General features: G+C 43.6%; 3 protein-coding genes across 5 annotated transcripts; 1 reads left to right on the forward strand and 2 right to left on the reverse strand.

The window, feature by feature from the left end:
• Positions 1 to 660: 660 nt before the first annotated feature.
• Positions 661 to 9,094, forward strand: palb2 (partner and localizer of BRCA2). Of its 3 annotated transcripts, XM_051386569.1 has the most exons (13): positions 661 to 863; positions 918 to 996; positions 1,420 to 1,479; positions 1,579 to 1,759; positions 2,147 to 3,568; positions 4,508 to 6,015; positions 6,194 to 6,346; positions 6,635 to 6,717; positions 6,888 to 7,037; positions 7,114 to 7,230; positions 7,838 to 7,925; positions 8,047 to 8,258; positions 8,337 to 9,094. In XM_051386569.1, exons 2-13 carry the CDS (start codon positions 949 to 951, stop codon positions 8,566 to 8,568), a joined length of 4,254 nt encoding a protein of 1,417 aa, XP_051242529.1. In that variant the 5' UTR covers positions 661 to 863; positions 918 to 948; the 3' UTR covers positions 8,569 to 9,094. The 3 variants fall into 3 exon arrangements, with proteins under 3 accessions (XP_051242529.1, XP_051242528.1, XP_051242530.1); XM_051386568.1 differs by having other exon boundaries at positions 661 to 996; XM_051386570.1 differs by lacking the exons at positions 918 to 996; positions 1,420 to 1,479 and having other exon boundaries at positions 661 to 851; positions 1,480 to 1,759.
• A 1,379-nt stretch (positions 9,095 to 10,473) lies between these two features.
• On the reverse strand, positions 10,474 to 15,980 carry plk1 (polo-like kinase 1 (Drosophila)). Its single transcript, XM_051386621.1, has 11 exons — positions 15,228 to 15,980; positions 14,596 to 14,764; positions 14,149 to 14,293; positions 13,943 to 14,036; positions 13,622 to 13,841; positions 13,400 to 13,442; positions 13,073 to 13,170; positions 12,884 to 12,961; positions 11,921 to 12,075; positions 11,598 to 11,780; positions 10,474 to 11,484 (listed from the first exon to the last, which is right to left on the reverse strand). Exons 1-11 carry the CDS (start codon positions 15,588 to 15,590, stop codon positions 11,290 to 11,292), a joined length of 1,743 nt encoding a protein of 580 aa, XP_051242581.1. The 5' UTR covers positions 15,591 to 15,980; the 3' UTR covers positions 10,474 to 11,289.
• Positions 15,981 to 18,243: 2,263 nt separating this feature from the next.
• Positions 18,244 to 19,582, reverse strand: rasd3 (RASD family member 3). Its single transcript, XM_051386667.1, has one exon. It carries the CDS (start codon positions 19,393 to 19,395, stop codon positions 18,757 to 18,759), a length of 639 nt encoding a protein of 212 aa, XP_051242627.1. The 5' UTR covers positions 19,396 to 19,582; the 3' UTR covers positions 18,244 to 18,756.

A 19,582-nucleotide genomic window follows, 5' to 3' on the forward strand; every position in this document is an offset into this window, starting at 1 on the left:
GAGATCTCGAGATAATGACTGTGATATGATAACTGCAGTCAAATCAGCCGCACCTGAATTTACAGCGTATTCACTTCTGGTTTTCAAAATAAAGGTATTAAGAACAGTAAGTTATAATTCGAACCTACATTTAAAATAAAATATGTTACATTAAAGTGTTTCATGCCCCCATGATTAATAAAAAACATGTTTAATATCAAGCATTTCTAATGCAACAATGTGGAGAAATGCCAAAACAAATGTTCCATATTTGTATCTCCAAGTGGCATATTTTCATATATTTGAGGTACAGTAAAAGCAGGTACAAATGTGGAAACTTATTGTTGAATTTCTCCAAATCGGTGGAGTAAAAATGCTTGATATTAAGTATGCTTGTATTCTTATATGTGTAGAAGTCAAATATACCATCCATAGCCAGGAATTGTTGAGCAATATGTTTTTACTGTACCTCAAATATATGAAAATATGCCATTGTAACATAAATAAATGTAACATAATAAATGGAAGTATTTTGTGGCGAATATGAAAATTAACTTTAAAAAAAAAAAAATCCCAATATTTACCTCCTCTATCCGTCCGATCGATTTATCGGACATCTACCGCGCATGCCTGCTTGAGGCAGTCGCGGGAAATTGAAAGTAAATCGATCGTCGCCTCATCGAACATCAAAACAAACTTCACAGGGACACACACAGCCGCGTGAGTCTTCCCACAGACATCAACAACAGCGATGGGAAAACTTCCAGCTAAGAACATAACGAAAGGATGTTTACCAACTATACCGTTCGCTTTAAAGCTATACTAAGATAACCTTCAACTGAACGTCACATTAGCGGTGACCTGAGCTACATGTAGTCTCTGGTTGTGTGTGTGTGTGTGTGTGTGTGTGTGTGTGTGTGTGTGTGTGTGTGTGTGTGTGTGTGTGTGTGTTGGGGCTCAGTGAGCAGGATGGAGGAGCAGCTGAGGACTACACTGCACTGTGATGATAAGGAGAAGGTACATTGTAAATTTGTCTGCGCACTTAATCTCTATTTACCGAGCTGTGGGAACTAGGGCTGCACAATATGGTAAAAACATTACATTGCCATTATTTTTTGATAGATGTTGCCTTTGTGATATGATTTGCGATTAGTGTGGGAATAACATATATATTTCTCACTTAAGGAACTAACTAAATGACATTTTTGGGGGGGTCTGTATCAAACAAACATGCTGTCTTAAATCTGGAGAACAAGATTGACTGTACAGGCCAGGGCATCTCTTCACAACTACAATACTTCATTGTAATGCTGTTCCTTTCACACATTTCTTCAGCTTCTGTGATTTGCGTATTGCTCTTTGTTGTGCAGCCCCAACATGAACCTTTATTGTTAATGTCTTTTGACTGCTTGCTTATATATGAACACGTTATCCACCCAGCTTCGCAGGAAGTTGGCACTCTTACAAAGGGAGTACCTCAGGACAGCCCAGAGACTACAGGTAAGAGTCACTCTTTCACTTCTATAAGCCCAGTGAAGAACAGATCTGTCTCTCTCACACACACACACACACACACACCACATGTTGATTTGCTCACAGCGTGCTGAGCGGTCAGAAGCAGTGCGGAGACATGTGAGGAGTAGGATTACCCAGCAGAACCACGAGAACCAGAGAAATCCAGAGATCACATCTGACCCCTGTCTCACCCCATCTGCACTGACACTAAACGCCATCAGTGGCTCAGCCTCAGGTGTACCTCAGTGCCAGGGACCCACTGGAGGTGAGTCTGTCCTTATCATCTGCAAAATACAGATAGTTCCTCTCTCTCACAGTACGTAACCGCAGTGACAATGAGATAGGAATGTTTCTGGGGTTTCTTTGCCACACGTGTCGGTGTAAATAGAGTCATCTGCAATCTGGTCAGTGTATGTCAGAGATGGATTTTTACCTGCTGTTGTCATTCAGTATGCTTCCTAATTAGTGCACAATGATTACTATAAAGTTATTGTTTTTGTTAGTGTGTACATATGCATATATATATATATATATATATATACCCAAAACAGATTATACTGTCATTACTCTGAGAAGTACAATGTATACAATGTTTTGCATATAATAACTACTATTTATAATAGTTATAATATATTGTTTTATGTTTTACCAGGTCCAGAAGATTCTGAGAACTCCAGGCGGAGCCAGGTAATCAGGTTCCTGCTCCCTTCTGATGCTGCTTGCCCACAAACCCCAGATTCCAGCCATGACGCGGCTAGAGGTCACAGACCCAGTCCTGCCCTGCGCCTCAGGTCTCGAAGCAGCCGCCTACGCTGGGAGAAGAGGAGCGCTGAGGCTGGCAGGAGCACAGACAACAGCGAGGAAGGACAGGAGCAGAGTGAAAGGGTGGAGACTGCTGGAGGAGAAGGAAGTGAAGAGACAGTCAAAACAGAGGGAACGGAGGTTGTGAATGAAAGTGAAGAGCTCTTTTCTGGCACAGAATCCGAGTCTCCTTCTCTGCTGCTTACACACTGGAACACTTGTGGACAAACTGAAACAGGAGATATGGCTATAAACCCTGGAGGCAGGGGACAGAAGGATGATATTGCACGAAATGGACGACAAAAAGGGACAGAGGAAGCAGAGGAAAGTGAGAATAGTGGAGGACAGAGGGATGGGAGTCTGTGTGAAGACGGCAGTAATAAAGACACTGAACAAAATGCAGCAGAGCTGATAGAAAGTGAAAACAGTCCTGATAATACAGTTGAAATAACAGAAGAAAAAAGTGAGATTAATACAGGAGAACATGATGTAAAGGGAGTGGGTCTCCTAGACTCCTGTACTCTAGTGGAGGGACTACTGTTCCCAGTAGAGTACTACGTCAGAACCACAAGACGTATGACATCTTCACAGAGCCAGCCTGACATGCAGGCCGTCATACTCTCCCAGCTGAGCACGGGACGTCCTCGCAGGAGCCGGGGCCGGGGCCGCGGCCGCGGCCGTGGCAGAGCACTGAACAGGCATATGGACAACCATGGACGTTCAGAGAAACGCACTGAGGCAGGTTTCTCCTCGCTGACGACTGCATCTGCATCTGTAGGACCTCGTATGGAATCGCAGACTGCTGACACGTCCGCTGACCTCAACTGTCAGATCTCCAGTGAGTTCTCAGATCAAATCTCAGCCTGTCAGATCGACACGGGTGCTTGTTTTTCTCCTACGGTCATTGCTGCTCGTCCAGCAAGAGGTAGGAAGAGGAGAAGAGGCAGGGGCAGAGGGAGACCTCAGACTTCTCGCTCTGTTGGTTTAGACACCCATGAACTCGGCCTCGGACGAACCTCAGATGATCCCCAGCCCACCAGCTCCCCAGTATCTTCCTCCACATCTCTGCAAGGAGCTGATGGACCAAAGCCCTGCCTCACTCCGGTAGAAGTTGTTCCAGTGCCAGACGACCCCCAGCCCGCGCCCACCCACAGCACAGCCCCACAGCCTTCCTCTGGAGCTAATGGGGCTCAGTCTAACTCTGCCTCTGGACATCAGGTCTATCCCATCTTTCTGAAGAGCAGCAGCAGGACTAACGGAGCCACACAAATCAGTAAGTTTGTCTTGCTAAGATTAAATATAACCTGAATTATAGCTTTAGATACAGTTAAATGTTATTATTTAAATATAGTTAAAGGCTGGCTTCAGTTTAAAGTTCATTTCTTTACCTCTGAAGAGACTATAAAGACTCATTTATCTACTATCAATACATGATGTATCCTGTGGCTCTGCTCCCTAGAACTCTATTGTTGTCCAAAAGCTACTAAAAACCCAAACAACGACTGTTGTGCTTATATATGTGTATGTATATATATATATATATATATATATATATATTCAGGATCAGTATGGCAATGGTATTCTCTCTGCTCATTAATTCAGTTTAATCAAATTGTCATTGTTACTTGGCTACAACAAAGCATGGTCTCCTCATTCCAAGTTGCAAGTTGCTATGGCTGTATCTAACAGTTATTTTCATTATTAATCAATATACCAGTTATTTTATCCATTTACTGATTAATCGCTTGGTCAATAAAATGTCGTAATATAGTGAAAAAGTCCAAAAACAGTCCAGAACTCAATGATATTCAGTTTACTATTGTAGAAGACTAAGGAAACTGACAAGTATTCAAACTGAAGAAACAATCACAATTTATCATTGTGGCTGTACAACCTGCTAAGAGTAATTCAAAAGTGTCCAATAAATAACTTTAAAAGTTTTGTTCAATTAAGCAAGATAATCTAAAGGTTACACAGTTTTATACACAACATACACAAACAAACTGTACATGCACACATAGTAATACATCATGCATAGTAATATGGTGTGGCTAGTGGCGACTGTAGCAGAGTTCAACTGAACAACGGCCGTTTGAAAAAGGCTCTTTCTGAGCCTTGATGTACAGGCTCTTAGACAGCTGGAGCGTCTTCCTGCTTTCTCAAACTAAGAAAACAATGAAAATGAAATATACCTTCACTTTGTGTCCTGCAGGTGCAGCGCGCTGGCAGTCTCTCCTCTTGCCTTCTACTCCACCTGCCCAAACTTCTCTGCTTCCTCTACCATCTCTGCCTCCCGGCCCGCTGGTCAACAACCTGATGAACTTTGACATCCCACAAGATTTCCATCTGCCCGATGACCAGTTTGCTTCCCTAAAGCTGCACAAGCTTCGCCAAGTCACTGTGGAATCAGGAGTTGAACATTTTACATCGCCGTCTTACAACACGCGCAGGAGCATGCGGCGCTCTGGGACTTGCTACAGCGGCAGTGACCCAGTGATGCCTCTTCCACTCCCGCTCAGCCTCACGCCCACGATAGCAAGTTCACCCCATCCCGCTGAAGCAAAACAAGCTGCTACACAGTCTGTAGAGCTCCACGACTTGTCAAAAGAACACAAGCTTACAGGTAAATTGACAAGCCAGTCTTCAACTGAAGTGTCATCTGACCAAGAAAACCCTGGAGAGCAGCAGACTGATAACCTTCATCCAGAGTGTCAGACTCACGCCACCTCAACAGAATCTGTGTCAGTGGTTCAAGATTGTGCTGCTGACTGTGCAGATCAACGTAAAGAGAAAGATAATGTGATTCTGAATACTTACAGCCAGAGTTGTGTCTCAGACAGCAACACACACAGATCTATTGACCGATCTGTCAAACCACTGCCTCACATCAAGTTTGCAGACAGACCTGCAGGCAAAGTGAATGATTATGTCATCAACCACTCAGATGAGCTTGAAATGCAAGAGATTTCTCTCATTTCATCAGAAGACCAGACAGATTGTGCTGGTGTAGTCCATCCTTTGGAGGATCAGAGGTCCGCAAACCACCAAACAGAAGACAAAGCCATCATCAAGACGCTTTCCTTTGACTGCCCCGAGGAGCCTGTTGGCAACTGCACTGCTGTACAGGCGTGTGATAACAGTGAAGCTCCAGAGTCTCCTGTGCAGCATCTGAATGTGAAATCTCCTGCCAAAGAGTCCAAGGAATCCTCTGAACCCACCACAAGTCCTTCCAGAGAAAATAAAAGTCAGGACAAGTGTTTACCGCACCACAGTGTCCACTCCCAGCTCCTGTTGAGCCCTCCTCCGGCATCAGCACCCTGCCCCTTCACAACCCCGCACCTGCGCTCCTCTGCCATCACCTCCAGCCCCACACTACCCTCACTGGGAACCACCCCCCACCCTGTCTCTGCCGCCCTCCCGCTGACGTCCTCTCCCTCCGCCCCAGATCTCATCCTGCCTCCCCCTCATAGCCCGTCCACCCAGGCCCTCTCCCCACCAGCTCTCTCTCCCTGTCCATCCCTCGCTTTGCTCCCTCCTAGCCAGCCCTCCACCCCTCAAGCCGGTCAGATCCAGGCTTCACATGAGCTGCCCCAGAGGGTTGAACCTGCTACCTGCCCGACTGTCTCTAGCATCCGGTCACAGGGCTCAGGTGTGCAGGTGGGCCTGAGAACAGAGGAGACAGTGGAGGAACACGTGATGAGATGCACACACACATTGAAGGTAAAACTCGTCATACAGATAAGAAGTATTGAATTCAAAGCAGAGTTTTTAATTAAAGTCAGCAACTGAACTGTGTGTGTATCTGAGTGAATTACTGTGTGTGTGTGTGTGTGTGTGTGTGTGTGTGTGTGTGTGTGTGTGTGTGTGTGTGTGTGTGTGTGTGTGTGTGTGTTTTCAGGCTCCAGCGGGAGGATGTCTGGTGGATGCATGCTGTCTTCCCGGATCCACAGGTGGTTTGTGGGTAGCAGCAGCAGGAAAATGGGCAGTGTGTCTGTGGAGTCAGACGTCAGCTTCTGATTGGAAGTTAATACACACCTGGGCCTTCAATGAAGTGAGTGTGTGGGTCTGTATGTGTAAAAGCATGCCTGCGTATCGGAGTAATTGATTGTTTTTTTTTTCATTTATGTCAAATGTCACATTTGCTAGTTCCAGCTTTTCAAATATGAGGAAAATTACCCAGTGCAGCTTTAATTGTGAATCATATCACACAATCACAATATCTGTCAAATAGACTCAGTATTTACGGTTTCAGAAATTAACACTCTTTCAACACTTTCTTATATGGCTTACTATAATTCGGTTTCATTTTTACATTTTTATGACTTCTGTGTGTTCACAGCCGGTGATCAGTGTGTTTCCTGTCCCGGATGCTGCTGGGCTGATGTGTGTGACTCTGGGTCAGTTAGAAATCAGAGAAGTGAGGTGAATACAACACGCTCAATCAGACTTTGTGACCTGTAATTGAACATTTTTGTCCTATTGTCTGTCCAAGAATTAAGCCTAGTGCTAAACTGAAGAGATCTGTCAGTGGACATGTGTCTCCAAATGTTTAGAAATGTAGAAATGAAACTTAACTGTGTGTATGTGCACAGGATGTTGTCGTGCGCCAGCCTTTTACAAGTGCTGCTCTGTGAGGGGGTTGTCCAGGCTGTTGTGGCCGTGTCCAAGTCCAGAGTGGTTACATCCTCCCACTCAGCGTCCGGTTCCACCCTGCAGGTGTTTGCACTGTCAGACAGTGGCAGGTAACACAGAGTCAGCAGTCACAGAGATTTTCCTCTTTCATTGCACACATATCTCAGTGTCTCATCTCTCTCTTAGCACGTTGAGCTCTCAGCCTCTCATGTCTCCTGGCGTTTGTGTCGGGGCCCTCGCTCCGGTGGACGGACTTCCAGATGCTCTGATCGGCACAGATGAGGGAGGACGCCTCTTCATCTGGTAAGCAAGATTGTGACAGAGAGATTTTTCAAGTCATTGCCATGCTAACCTCACATCGAAAGGTCCTTCAAATATTAGATCATGTTGAAACCTTTTGGAGTGAACCTCCATACTTGGACTATTGTTTAAGTGTTTAAGGATTTTAAGAACAGAGGTCCTTTAACTGACCTTCATGCACAAATATGAAACGCTGTCCTTAACTCTTCAAGGTCCAGTAGTGTGTAACACTTAGGAAGATCTAAGCAAGATGTATAATCACCTGAAAATAAGTTTGTTGTAAGTTGTTTTTGTTACCTTAGAATGAGCCGTTTTTATCTACAGACGCAGTGGGTTGCCCTCCGTGTTGAACAGCCCTGTTTCTACAGTAGCCTAGAACGAACACATCAAACACTGGCTCTAGATAGGGCTGTTCACAATTTTCGTGTGCAGCTGCTCTGCTAGGTGACACTAAATCCTACACACTGGTCCTCTAAATGCTAAACATATTAGCACTCTGCATTTTCCTACGATTTTATAGAAATGTTAGAATAATGTCCATATTTGGCTCTCTCTATATGCACTGCTGCTGTTTACAGTTGAATGTATCTTCTGTGTTTGTGTCTTACAGGAATTTAAAGACTGGGCAGCTGCTGCGGAAGATCGTCCTCCGAGATGATTTATCACACACGGCCTGTCTCCGAGGATACTCCTACTGTGTAAGTCTGTCTGCTTTGTATGAAAGGTCAATGCCTGATCTCATAAAAATGTCCTTGTCCACCACAACTGTCTCTGTCTTCAGATGATTTTAACCCTGTGTGTTTTTCTGTGTGTGCACAGGGAGTGTTATTTGTCCTGCTGCAGCATCAGTTGCTCAGCTCCCTGGAAGAAGAAGAAAGAGAGGCCACGGCAAAAGATCAAATGTTTGTGGAGGAGGAGGAGGAGGAGGAAAGGAAGAAGACCGCTCTGTTGTCTTTGGTCGCCGTGAACCCTCTGAGTGGAAAATCTGTAAAGGCCACTCAGCTGTATCCACCCAAAGCGTGGTCTGGCAGGTGAGATGAGGGCTTACGGACGACGGAGCATGTATTTGTTTGTCATGTCGCTAACACATCTGCCTCTGTGTTCTGCAGGCTGTGTGAAGCTGATGTTAACAGCTCCAGCGTGGTGGGCCTGAGTCAGAGCGGCTGTGTGTGTGTGTGGGAGCTCGGGCGTCAAGGGGCCTCGAGGATGGTGTGGGCTCCCGAGAGCGAAGGCTGGCAGCTGGCTCGATGGGGCGGAGGAGGTACGCTGGTGACTGGACATCACAACGGAGACGTTACTTTACACTGCTACAGTACGAGTCAGACTCCACTCCACCACTAGCATTAAAGACTCTTGGATTGCTTTTATCAAATAAAAAAAGTCTTTCTGTCACTGTATTAATGATTACACAAAGATTTTAACACGGCTTCAGTTGAGAGGCGCCTTTTAAATATACTTGAATGTCACATTTGTTCATTCTGGCTGATCCAGAAGGCATTGCAGGGACTGTCTCTGTAACCTCCAGCACAACGATCTATACTGTAAACTCCTCAACAAGACTGAACCGGTAAAGGTGGAGTGCTTCTAAATTTTATCCTCCAGCCTTTGAAAATGCCCACACTCATATTTTTAGAGCACCAGTATCACAAACTGAGACCTCGTTGTGTAACAATGTCCACTCGATGCGGATTTCCACTTTTTAGGCCACTTTAGCCTGAAAACCAACTTTGTGTTTTATTACTGCTGCTGTTTTGACTGTTCCTTACTGTGCTTACTTGAATATATTCTTTATATGTGTTATATTTAAAGAAAAAGAAGTGTTGCCAATGTTTGTTTTTATAGTTTACATTAAACATTTGTGAATTTGTCTGTTTGTTATAATTTTTTGTCTACTTTTATATTGTTAAGATGGACCAAAACCATCTTAGACGCACTGTATTTCCATTTAAGAAGGTGAACGGTTAGATATCCCTTCCAGATAATTCTATAAGAGTAAATGTACTCTTGCTCTGTTGCATTATCTGTAACCCGTACGTACAAAGCGTGAATGCATTGTGTAGGTCTGCATAAGACTGGTGTTTGAGGCAAAGATTACAAGTTTGATCAAAGTAGAACAATTATTTATTCTGCCAGTGTTTGTTTTATGTCAAATATATAAGAGCATCACCACACACTGTATATAGTATCTAACTACTATTCTCAATACTAAATTCACTTTTCAGTACTCAGTCTGTTGTCATGTCTTTGGATAATGATTTATGCAAAAGAAGAAAATCTTCAATACCAAATGACAAGTTCTAATTATGTTTATTTGCTTTATAATTTAGGTCATATGTTTATGAGAAATAAGTAATAATAACTTTTGATAATGTTAAAATCAGTTTATCCTGAGACATGCCTGAAGTGTTTAGGTTGTATTACTGCATTTTGGGTGTTAAGAAATAACAGAATAAAGGTTGAACAGAGAGAATTGAGAACTTATTGTAAAATACTGTAAATTAAACTGTCGTTGCTATTTGTGTCCACCAGGAGGCGCCAAAATATTCTGATTTATTCTTCCTGGGTAAGAGCTTTGAGTTTCCCCTTAGCTTTCTGCCAGTTGACATTATCAAAGACAGCACGGTAGGGTAAATTAACCCTGGCACTTTTATAATAGTTATTTCACACCAAGAAATCTTCTCTTGCTAAAACATGTTTTTGTAAAATTCCCTCCATGGCTCCTCAATCTCCTGAGGTTGTTCATCTGGTGTATAAAATGGTTGGGGTATTTCCAATATGCAAGAAAGATGATCTATCTTCTGAAGTTAAATACTGACTTTCTAGGTTCTGTTTTTATAGTCAGTTCCTCCAAATGATGCTATTAAGACAGTTTAACTTTACTTCAACACTATCTGTGTATTATATATCAGTGGAGGGAAGTGAAAACCCTTTTGTAATTTGAGCGAACCAACCCTTTGAAAGTGTGCAAAATCAACATCAGTTCCACCATTATTAGGGTCACGTGCACTACAGGATTTAAGGTCAGTATGAAACAAAAATCCATGTGGAGCTAATCTGGATAGACTATACATTTCATGAAGTTTGCCCAGTTATGACACTGCAAGTGTTTTAACATGTCAAAGACTTGTCAGGCACTGTTACTCAGAACGGTAATCAAACACAGGTCTTACTTTTTGTGAGCAGATAAGTCTTCTTACTTTTATTTCTTATGAGCACCAACATGAAATTAATATGAAACCACTGCAGTTTGTCTTGTTTAAGAGAATCTTTATTTTAACTTGAGTAAAATTAAACCATCTTTACAACATGTTTGCATATTGAGCAGTATGTACAAGTTTGTACATCTTGTTGAAAAAGACAAGACATCTAAAATAGACTTAAAAAGTGTAAAATGTAACTACAGGAAGAATGTACATGATGAAGACATATTAACATGGTCCATTTCTCTACATACAACACAGATAAAAATAGACAAACTAGAGAAGCAGACCAGAGAAGCTTTTTTCCCCCATCCATACAGCCAGTCTCGAGTGTTCACCCCCACCACACAGTCGTCCCCTCAGCTTCAGGTAAATACAAACAAGCAGAGAGAGAATCTTGGAGGAATGTTTCAACTTCAACGTAATGAATTTGAACACGGGGAACCCTTAACATTCATCTTTTCCTCCTAGACTCATTTCATTGTACAGAGTCGACTCGCCTGCTGCGCTGTCAAGTGATCCAGCCATCTTAGATTACTTCAGCGGGAGTGCGTTTGTCAAGAGTAAGCTTCATCAAGAAAGTTAAAGAGAGTTTCTATTAACAGCAGGAAAAGAAGATAAAATCAGTGGCTGAGAGACTGAAATTCACCATTCATGTACAACATAGGAGATTCATTTTCATGGTACATCTCAAAGCCTCGAAAAGGTGAAAATTCATCACACTGTGACCCTTCAATAAAATATAGGAGGAATTTAAGGGTCTGTCCGGACCTCAGAGGCTGGCAGACAGGAAGAAGTGGCCAGTGATTAAAGACAGAGTGATTAAAGAAGTGGTGTAAGGGAGGGAGGAAGGGGGGGGGGTCTAATGTGCGGCAGGGGTAGGCTTGCTGTCCAGCAGTTTCTCCACCATGAGCTTGGCGTAGCGGATGCGGCTGGCCAGCTCCTTACTGCAGCCGAACTCCTCCAGCAGAGACAGCTTGTAGGTGCGGAAGTCTCGCTTCTCGTCGATGTAGGTCACTGCACCCATCAGCGGACACAGGATCAGCTTGGTGTGGTCCTGGTGAAGAGGGAAAACACAGGTTCAGGATTTGTGCACAGGGTGTCGTGAGAGCAGCAGCTAAAGTACGACCATTAAAAAGAGCCTGGTGGTGACGTGGAGACGCGTCTAACCTGGAAGAAGTTAATCTGAACGGTGCCGTTGGTGAGGTGCAGGACGATGGCGCTCTTGGTTCTGAACCAGAGGGAGAGGTAAGGCAGCCGGGCCAGCTCGTCTCCTTCCCGCCGTGCAATGTTGGCGCCGGCCTTCAGCAGGTGCTCGCTCATGTAGTTGCGGAAATACTTCAGCAACGTTATCTGCAAGAGGAAAACAGAACAAGCACATAAGAATCTATACCACGATACGAAGAAAATGAGATTCCCCCTACAAAAGTTTCACTTTGTCTGCAAAATGTTAACTGAAGGCTCAAGAAGTAAATGTAGAGTCAACCACTGACCTTCTTGTTGAGAGTAGCGGGGAAAGATCGCACGCTGAGGTAGGATTCAGCCGCCGCCTTGTCGATGTACTGCAGACTGTCTCCATCAGCGTACATAATCAGGCGTGTGTAATCGTTGAACAGCACACCCACGCTGTTGTCACAGAGCTGGTAGCCTGAAAGACACAGTAAAAACTTAATAAAAGGATCTCCTAACTTAAATTTGTTGTCCTTTAGCCAAGACAGTCACGTCCTGAGAGGGGCACTTTTCAAGTATTAAACTCGTCGGCTCTCTCTGGTGGACAGAGTATGTAATTGCACCGCCATTCTTAACCAACTCAAACATTCCTCTGGCATTCACTGCAGCAGTTTCTTGTTTCTGGCAGACATTTTGACACGTCACAGCAGAACAAGCGCAGATGTTGCAACATTAATGATAGCTGCATACATTTGATTACTTGGACACCTATAACGGAACAGGTTTAATGTCACCAGTTACACAGGTGCTTTTCTATCTGCTATTCCAAGTCAAAATGTCTGCTGTGAAAAAGGTATTTTGATTGACTTTGGCCAATAATTGGATTTGTTTCAAGTGCAACATCTGATGGATGAAACTACAACTGTTTCGCCAACTAACTCCAGGGTCAGTGCCTGGTTAAAAAAGGAAGTTTTTCCTTGCTGCTGTTGCCAAGTGCTTGCTCATGGTGGAAACTGTAAATCATTTTTATGTTTTAAAAAAAAAAAAAAAAAAAAAAAAAAGGAGTGCAGTCTAGACATGCTCCATTTGCAAAGTGTCCTGGGCTAACACTTGAATTTATTTAGTGTGATATACATAAACCTGAATTGAATAAAGTTAAAGATTTGCCTTGTTCCATAATGACCAAAATGATAAAAGATTCCTGTTCAATGAGACTTGAATGACCAAAATAGATTTAGAAGGGTTATTAGCCTCGCTGACAGATGGACAATCGGTCTAATTCTTACCTAATCCATATTTGTCAGAGTAGTCCACCCATTTGCTGATCCAGAAGATTGGAATACATGCAGGATCCTCTGCCTCCTCTGGAAATACAAAAACAGAACTAATTATTGTATGCGCAGACACAAAGATTATCCAAACCTCTAAAGTGTGCAGCATTGAAACTTAAAGCATTTACTAGTGTCTGCACTCACCTTGGCAGACGACAGCCTTCTCTGAGGGCTTGGCAGCAATGATACTGTTGAGCTGCTGCAGCATATCTTTCAGGTGGTTTTCTGATGGCTCAGGCTCCCTACACAGAACACACAAGAAAACAATTAAACAAGAGTGCTTGAAGATGAGTGTCTGGTTAAGTTAAATCTCCCAAAAACCACCACTCCATTTCCACGTGGAGCATGACATGGATAAGTTACAAATACTAACGTAGATGGAAAACCATTTTCTTAAGGTGGTGGTGACGGTGTTACACTTGGAATTTAAAATTTCCTACAATTAATAACAGCCCAACAAACATTTCTCACCTCTGCACAGGCTCGTCCTTCATGTCCACCTTCTCTGTCCCTCCTGGAAAGAAACATGACATTAACACTCTCAGACAAAATTATTATCTGGATACACTCAAATGGCCTGCTTATATCCTGTAAAACCTAAATATTTCAGTATCATTTTAATAGTCTGTTGACTAAAGGCCTCTTTGGTCAACTGTAGTAGACTGTAAGTAGACTGTCAGTCAGGATCATTACCCTTGTTGTTGATGGCAGTCAAGGGGCGTCTCTGCTCCATAGCTGTGGAGGGGGCGATAGAGAACCGTGGGGGCACAGTGAGGCACGTAGTGGGTAGACGCGTCGGGATGTAGCCGGATGTGAAGTACTCATCAGCTTGCAGCTCGCCGATGGTAGGCCGTTGGGCGGGGTCAGCGTGCAGCATCCGCTTGATGAGAGAGGCCGCGAGCGGGTTGATGTGCTGCAGAGAGTTGTTGTAAATTCAGGTTACATAAAGGAGGAAATTACGATAAATATACAGATGCTATATATATTTTTTTTTAAAAAACATGTCTAGCTTACCCAGGGGACGGTGTAGTTGTTTTTCTTGATGCGGTTGTAGGTCTCCTTCAGACAGGAGGTCTCGAATGGGGGCTTACCCACCAACAAAGTGTACCTGAGAGAATACAGACAGGGAGGTTTAGCTGAGTTGGGCTGAAACGTGGAATAGTGCTGTTTTTTTCCTGCATTTTAAGAATTAAATCTACATCCCGGGTGTTCAGACTTACAATATACATCCAAGCGACCAGACGTCCACCTCATAGCTGTGGCCTTTCTTGCAAAGCACTTCAGGTGCAATGTAGTTGGGCGTTCCACACAAGGTCTTCTTCCTCTCGCCATCAAACTCGATCTTAGTGGCCAGACCAAAGTCGCCTGGGGGAAAACACAGACAGAACAAGCTTTTGTAAAGCAGCAGACTAAAAAGGTGTTAGTTTCTGTGTAAAGCTGCAGGGTACATTAATGTCCTTAAATGTTTTGTCCTCATGGCAGATTTCCCCACCAGCCAGTGGAAAACACTCATCCAGGAAGTATGACACATCTTATTCTGGGTGTGCCTTATGCTTTTCTATGGGACCAACAGGTGTAACTGGTGTTTATTACACCCGTCTCGAGTATGATCAGAGAACTGTAGTCAAAATTAAAATCTTCTGCAATCTAACGGAGCAAACATTTACCTATCTTGACCTCCATGTCATCATTGAGGAAGATGTTGCCCAGTTTCAGGTCTCTGTGGATGACTCTGTTGTTGTGCAGGTACTGGACACCCTTGAGCAGTTGTGTCATGTAGTAGCGGGCCTCTGGCTCAGTCACAGCTTTACGACGCTTGTGCAGCTCCAACAAAGACTGAAAAGAGGGGGGGAAAAAAGGGAAAATTGGTTGGATTCAAGACAAATAAGACTATAATGAGACACTTAAGACCAAGTCTGTAACTCAGTGACTTCTGTAACTCTTGAAAAGGCCACTTTGGCAGTAATGCAACATTAGGACGGGTGTAAGGGGATAATGGTTCAGTTAAAACCCAAAAAGTGAATATTTGGGAGGTTTCCAGCATATTTCAGACATTTTTTTGGTAATAATAACTACTGACTCAAACGTACACATTTAAAAAGGATTATTTTAAGCGACCACGTTCAAAGATTATTGGACTTTGGCATGCACTTTAAGCCGACTCCACTGGGACTGGCAGGACAACGCAAGAGACCGCCGTGACAACCGTTGGCCCCGAGTGTGTTCACGGGAGAGAAAGCTTGCACGTCTCCCCTCCCTCCCCTCTCCTCCCCTCCGTCCCCCCCCTAAGCACACTCACCCTTCTCCTGCAGATTTCCAGGACAACGAAGACAAAATCGTCGTCTTCGAAAAACCCGTGAAAGCCGACGACGTTGGCGTGGTCGAGACTCTTGTGAATGGCGATTTCCGAGGTCATCTTCTCCCTCTGGTGCTGCTTCAGGATCAGCGACTTCGGGACGATTTTTCCGGCGAAAACCTGCTTCGTCTCCATGTCTGTGATTTCGTAGCATTTGGCGAAACCACCTTTCCCGAGGAATCGTCCCCTGGCGTATCTCCTCGTGGTGCGTGGGTCCACCAGAACATCTGGGATCTCTTTGAGGGGAGCCGATTTCGGGTCGACATGTGCCGACGGAACCGCCGGCTTCGCGATACCTGCGCTCATTTTCTATTTTTCGGATGAAAGTGCTCTTCGGCGTCTTTAAAAGAAAACGTTTTTTAAAAAAAAAAAACCCCTCTTCAGTAGTAGAGGTATCGATGATGGTTGCAAGGGTCCAAACTATTGTCAACCCTACTTCAACCGACGTTAGTTTAACTGGAAGCTAGCTTGCCATACACTTGGGAATTCAAATCAAAACTAGCGTTAACTAACCTTTTAAACGCGAAACGTATTCAAATATTTACTTCAACGATTAAAAAAAAAAAGTGTTACTGCATGCGGATATTAATATTAAAAGAGAAGACAGTCCTGAAATAAGTCGCCAGGCTCGTCCCTCGGTGGTTGCAGCGTTACCCCGTTCTGCCTTTTAACAACAGTCTCCGCTACAAGTTTAAAATGCTGCCTCGGTCGTTATGGCGCTCTCTGATTGGTCCGCTCGATTTGAATTCCGAGACGGATGCCGCAAAGCATCGTGGGAAGATCGGTGCAAAAATAGCCAATCAGCGAGCGAGGGAGTCGCGTTCCGTGCTCTGATTGGCCGAACGCCGGTTTTTCGGTCGCTCGTCGTTTCCCAAAACAGAGTGCTGACGGGAAATGTAGTCAGCAGAAGTGGGATTTAATCAAACAGTCGTTGAACACAATTTTATGTTGTAGATTTACTGATTATGGGGATTATTTAAAATTCTCTACACAAGTAAAAGTCGCGATAGCGCCGTGGAAACCCCTGTATACCTAAAGAAAAGGTTCCATATTTAACATTTTAAAGTAGTAAACATTTAATTTACAAAATGTACTGAACAGTTCAAAGTGAAAGTAGGTTAAACTCTTTTAAAAGTAGTGCAGTAGAATTTTGACATGTACTTGACTAACCCCCAACAGCAGTATATAAAGTAAATTAGCTGACCTCAACTAACTACAACATTAAAAATGCTGCTTATACATTATTAACATCAGTCTGATTCAAACATATAGACTCATATGTAATAATACAACACTGACAGGCTCATTCTGCCACTTTTACTACAGTTTGCTGATGTTGCTTTATGTTATTTCACTTAATTAATCTTTTGAATGCAGGGCTTTTAATTAAAGTTACTTCTATCTACCGCCACTGGCTTAACAAATACAGGGTTAAGACTTTTTTGAATATGAAGCTTATAGGTGTTGGTTTGTTTTCTTGTCAGAAAGGGGCAGTATTTCACAGAATACAGCGTGAAAGGCACAAGGTTATCTTGCATACATACAGTAGCTTACTGCCACCGCTACTATCTATTTACTCTAATAAGCCTTGTGGGCATTCTGTTTCTACTTTAATTAGCATTTAGACTTTCAGTATTGCCGGCTACTACTGCCACTCCTACTCATTCTGATCATAATAATCATCTTCAGTACCTTAATTAGTGTAAACTACCAAACAGTGTGCCCCAAACAGCTTTATGAATATCTATTAAACAGATAATGCTGTAGGGCTGAGCCAATACATGCCACATCTTAAGTAGGCTACAGGCCAAAGGCACTGTATATGATTTATGTAGTTGTGCTTGTATTTTTCTTTAATTTTAGATTTTTCAACTTCATTTGGGACTTTTGTGTCCTTTTTATTGGCCTTTTCCTGATTTAAATGACAGATAAAACAGTGCAGAAACTCCAACTTGCTTGCATACTCTACCTTCTCTAACTTCAAAAGGCAAATAAAGTCACTTGAATTTGAACTTGATTTTATTTGTTTTATTTGTCTTCTTTATTGCAGCAGGTATACTGTACCTCTCATTCTTTTCATTTAGATCACTCCATTTGGAGATGTATATATTTACAATGTGTAAGCCTGCAGGAACATCCTAGAAAACTGATTACATTATGGTGTATCTTGTTTCATCATTACTGGAAATATCTCCCAGCACAAGATTTCAGGGGCCTCATCTTTTTTTATAACCCCTCTTTATTACTCTCCTTATGGATATTTTTCATGTTTTCAGTAGCAGATTATAGACCTGACATGGGGATAAGAAGAAGATAAGAGGAGAATAAGTGGATGAGGAGAGGACAGATGAATGAAAAGACCATGAGATGCAAAGGATTTGTTTACTCTCTGTGTTCCACTTGACAGTGTGTGCTTTTGTGTGTGTTATCCAACAACAGCGTGATGTTGCTTCATGCAAATGGAGGAGCTGTTTTTGTGAAGCCCTGTTTGATCTAAATATTCCATTCACTGAGGATGACAATGGCTGCTGACGATGAAGACAGAAAAATTCAAGCTGGTGGCTGAGGATTTATTTATTTACACAATATGACAATTTAAAAATGGGATTTCTGTAATATTTTGTGTCTACTTGGAGGAATTAGTTTGGAGTCAAAGAATAATATCTTTTAAGTGGTTGACAGTGCAGTGAGGGGACCAAACTCCTGAAGGCACCATAGCAAGTTTACCAACAGTTAAAGGATCTCTCTGCTTGCTTTTTTACTGTAAATATCAAACTTTTTGTATCTCATGTGATTCCCCAAAATACAGCTACAAATACTGGACTCACCCACTACACTGAGCTATAGTTAGCTACGTTGAACATCAAGGTTTTTATATATATATATATATATATATATATATATATATAATATATATGATATGATCACTATCAGTACCCTGTAAAAATAATGTGCAGTGTTATAGATTATATTAAGTTGTATTTACAGTTAATTATATAACACAGACAGGGGTCTTTTTGTGTATAGCACCGTTGATACTTCTTAACATGTTCTCAAGTAAAATCTACTACTTGTAATTGAGTATCTTACACTTTGGCATTTATCTTTTTATCTCTTTGGTTGGACATAAAGTAAACTCATTAAGTGTAGTTATTACGACTGAAAATGTATGAAACAGCAGACTCAAATCACAAAAAAATATTTTATTGACATAAGATAAAAAAAAATGTAGCTTGCTAACAGAAAAATCTTCAACACATATAAATGCTTCCCATAAAAGCCGATCAGGGATCCCATTAAACTATACTGCTGAGACTTTCGGAGACAGTCACGTTTCATACAGTTCATAAAGAACCTTCCGTCCAACTTTTCCACCTCTGGACCAACCAGGTAGAGTACTGTGATGACCAGCAACACCTGAGCACGCGCAGTCCAGCTGCAGAGTCCACCCATCAGGCAGAGAATAAAGTTCCTACGACAGGACACAGCTGTTGTTCTTCTTCAGCGGGGGTCTTTTCTTCACAGCGGGTCCGGGCACGGTGTCTCTGCGCCTCCACACCGCAGGGCTCAGCCGGTGCGGCAGGTTCACCTGTTGCAGCAGCGCGCTAAACACTCCGACCGTGTTCCCACCGGTGCGCGCGGACGCCTCCACGAAGTTGGCGTCCCACTCACCCTCCACCGTGGCCATGACATCTGCCGCCAGCAGCACCCGACCCTCGGTCTCGGTCAGGTCCGCCTTGCAGCCAACCACGGTGATGGGCGCGCCCTTGCCGCCCCGCAGCTCCAGAATCTCGTCGCGGAGCCGCCGCACCTCCTCGAGGGACCCGGGGTCGTCCACCGCGTACACGAGGGCGAATGCGTCGCTGTGTCGGATGGAGAGCTCCCGCATGGCCGGGAAAGGGTAGCTGCCGCTCGTGTCCAAGATCTCCAGACGCATCTTCCCCGCAGACCCCGCGGTGTCGTACTCCAGCACGTGAAGCTCCTCGACCGTGCGCGTGTATTTGTGTTGGAAGCGGTCGTGGAGGAAACGGTGGATGAGCGCGCTCTTACCGACCCCCGCTGCCCCGAGGAACACCAGCCGGACCGTGTTGGGTCGCCCTGATAGAGACATGCTGAGCTGGTGTGTGTGTGTGTGTGTGTGTGTGTGTGTGTGTGTGTGTGTGTGTGTGTGTGTGGACCCCGGAGCGAACAGCCGTCCCGTCCGAGAATGTGAGACTACTGGCGGACTTTCTGCTCCCTCCGGTGATGCCAGCGGCTCTGGTCTCCTCTTTAAAGCGTCTACTGGTATTTATAGGCTG

The sequence above is a fragment of the Dicentrarchus labrax genome, unplaced genomic scaffold (assembly GCF_905237075.1).
Source record: "Dicentrarchus labrax unplaced genomic scaffold, dlabrax2021, whole genome shotgun sequence".
Classification (NCBI taxonomy): Eukaryota; Metazoa; Chordata; class Actinopteri; family Moronidae; genus Dicentrarchus; species Dicentrarchus labrax.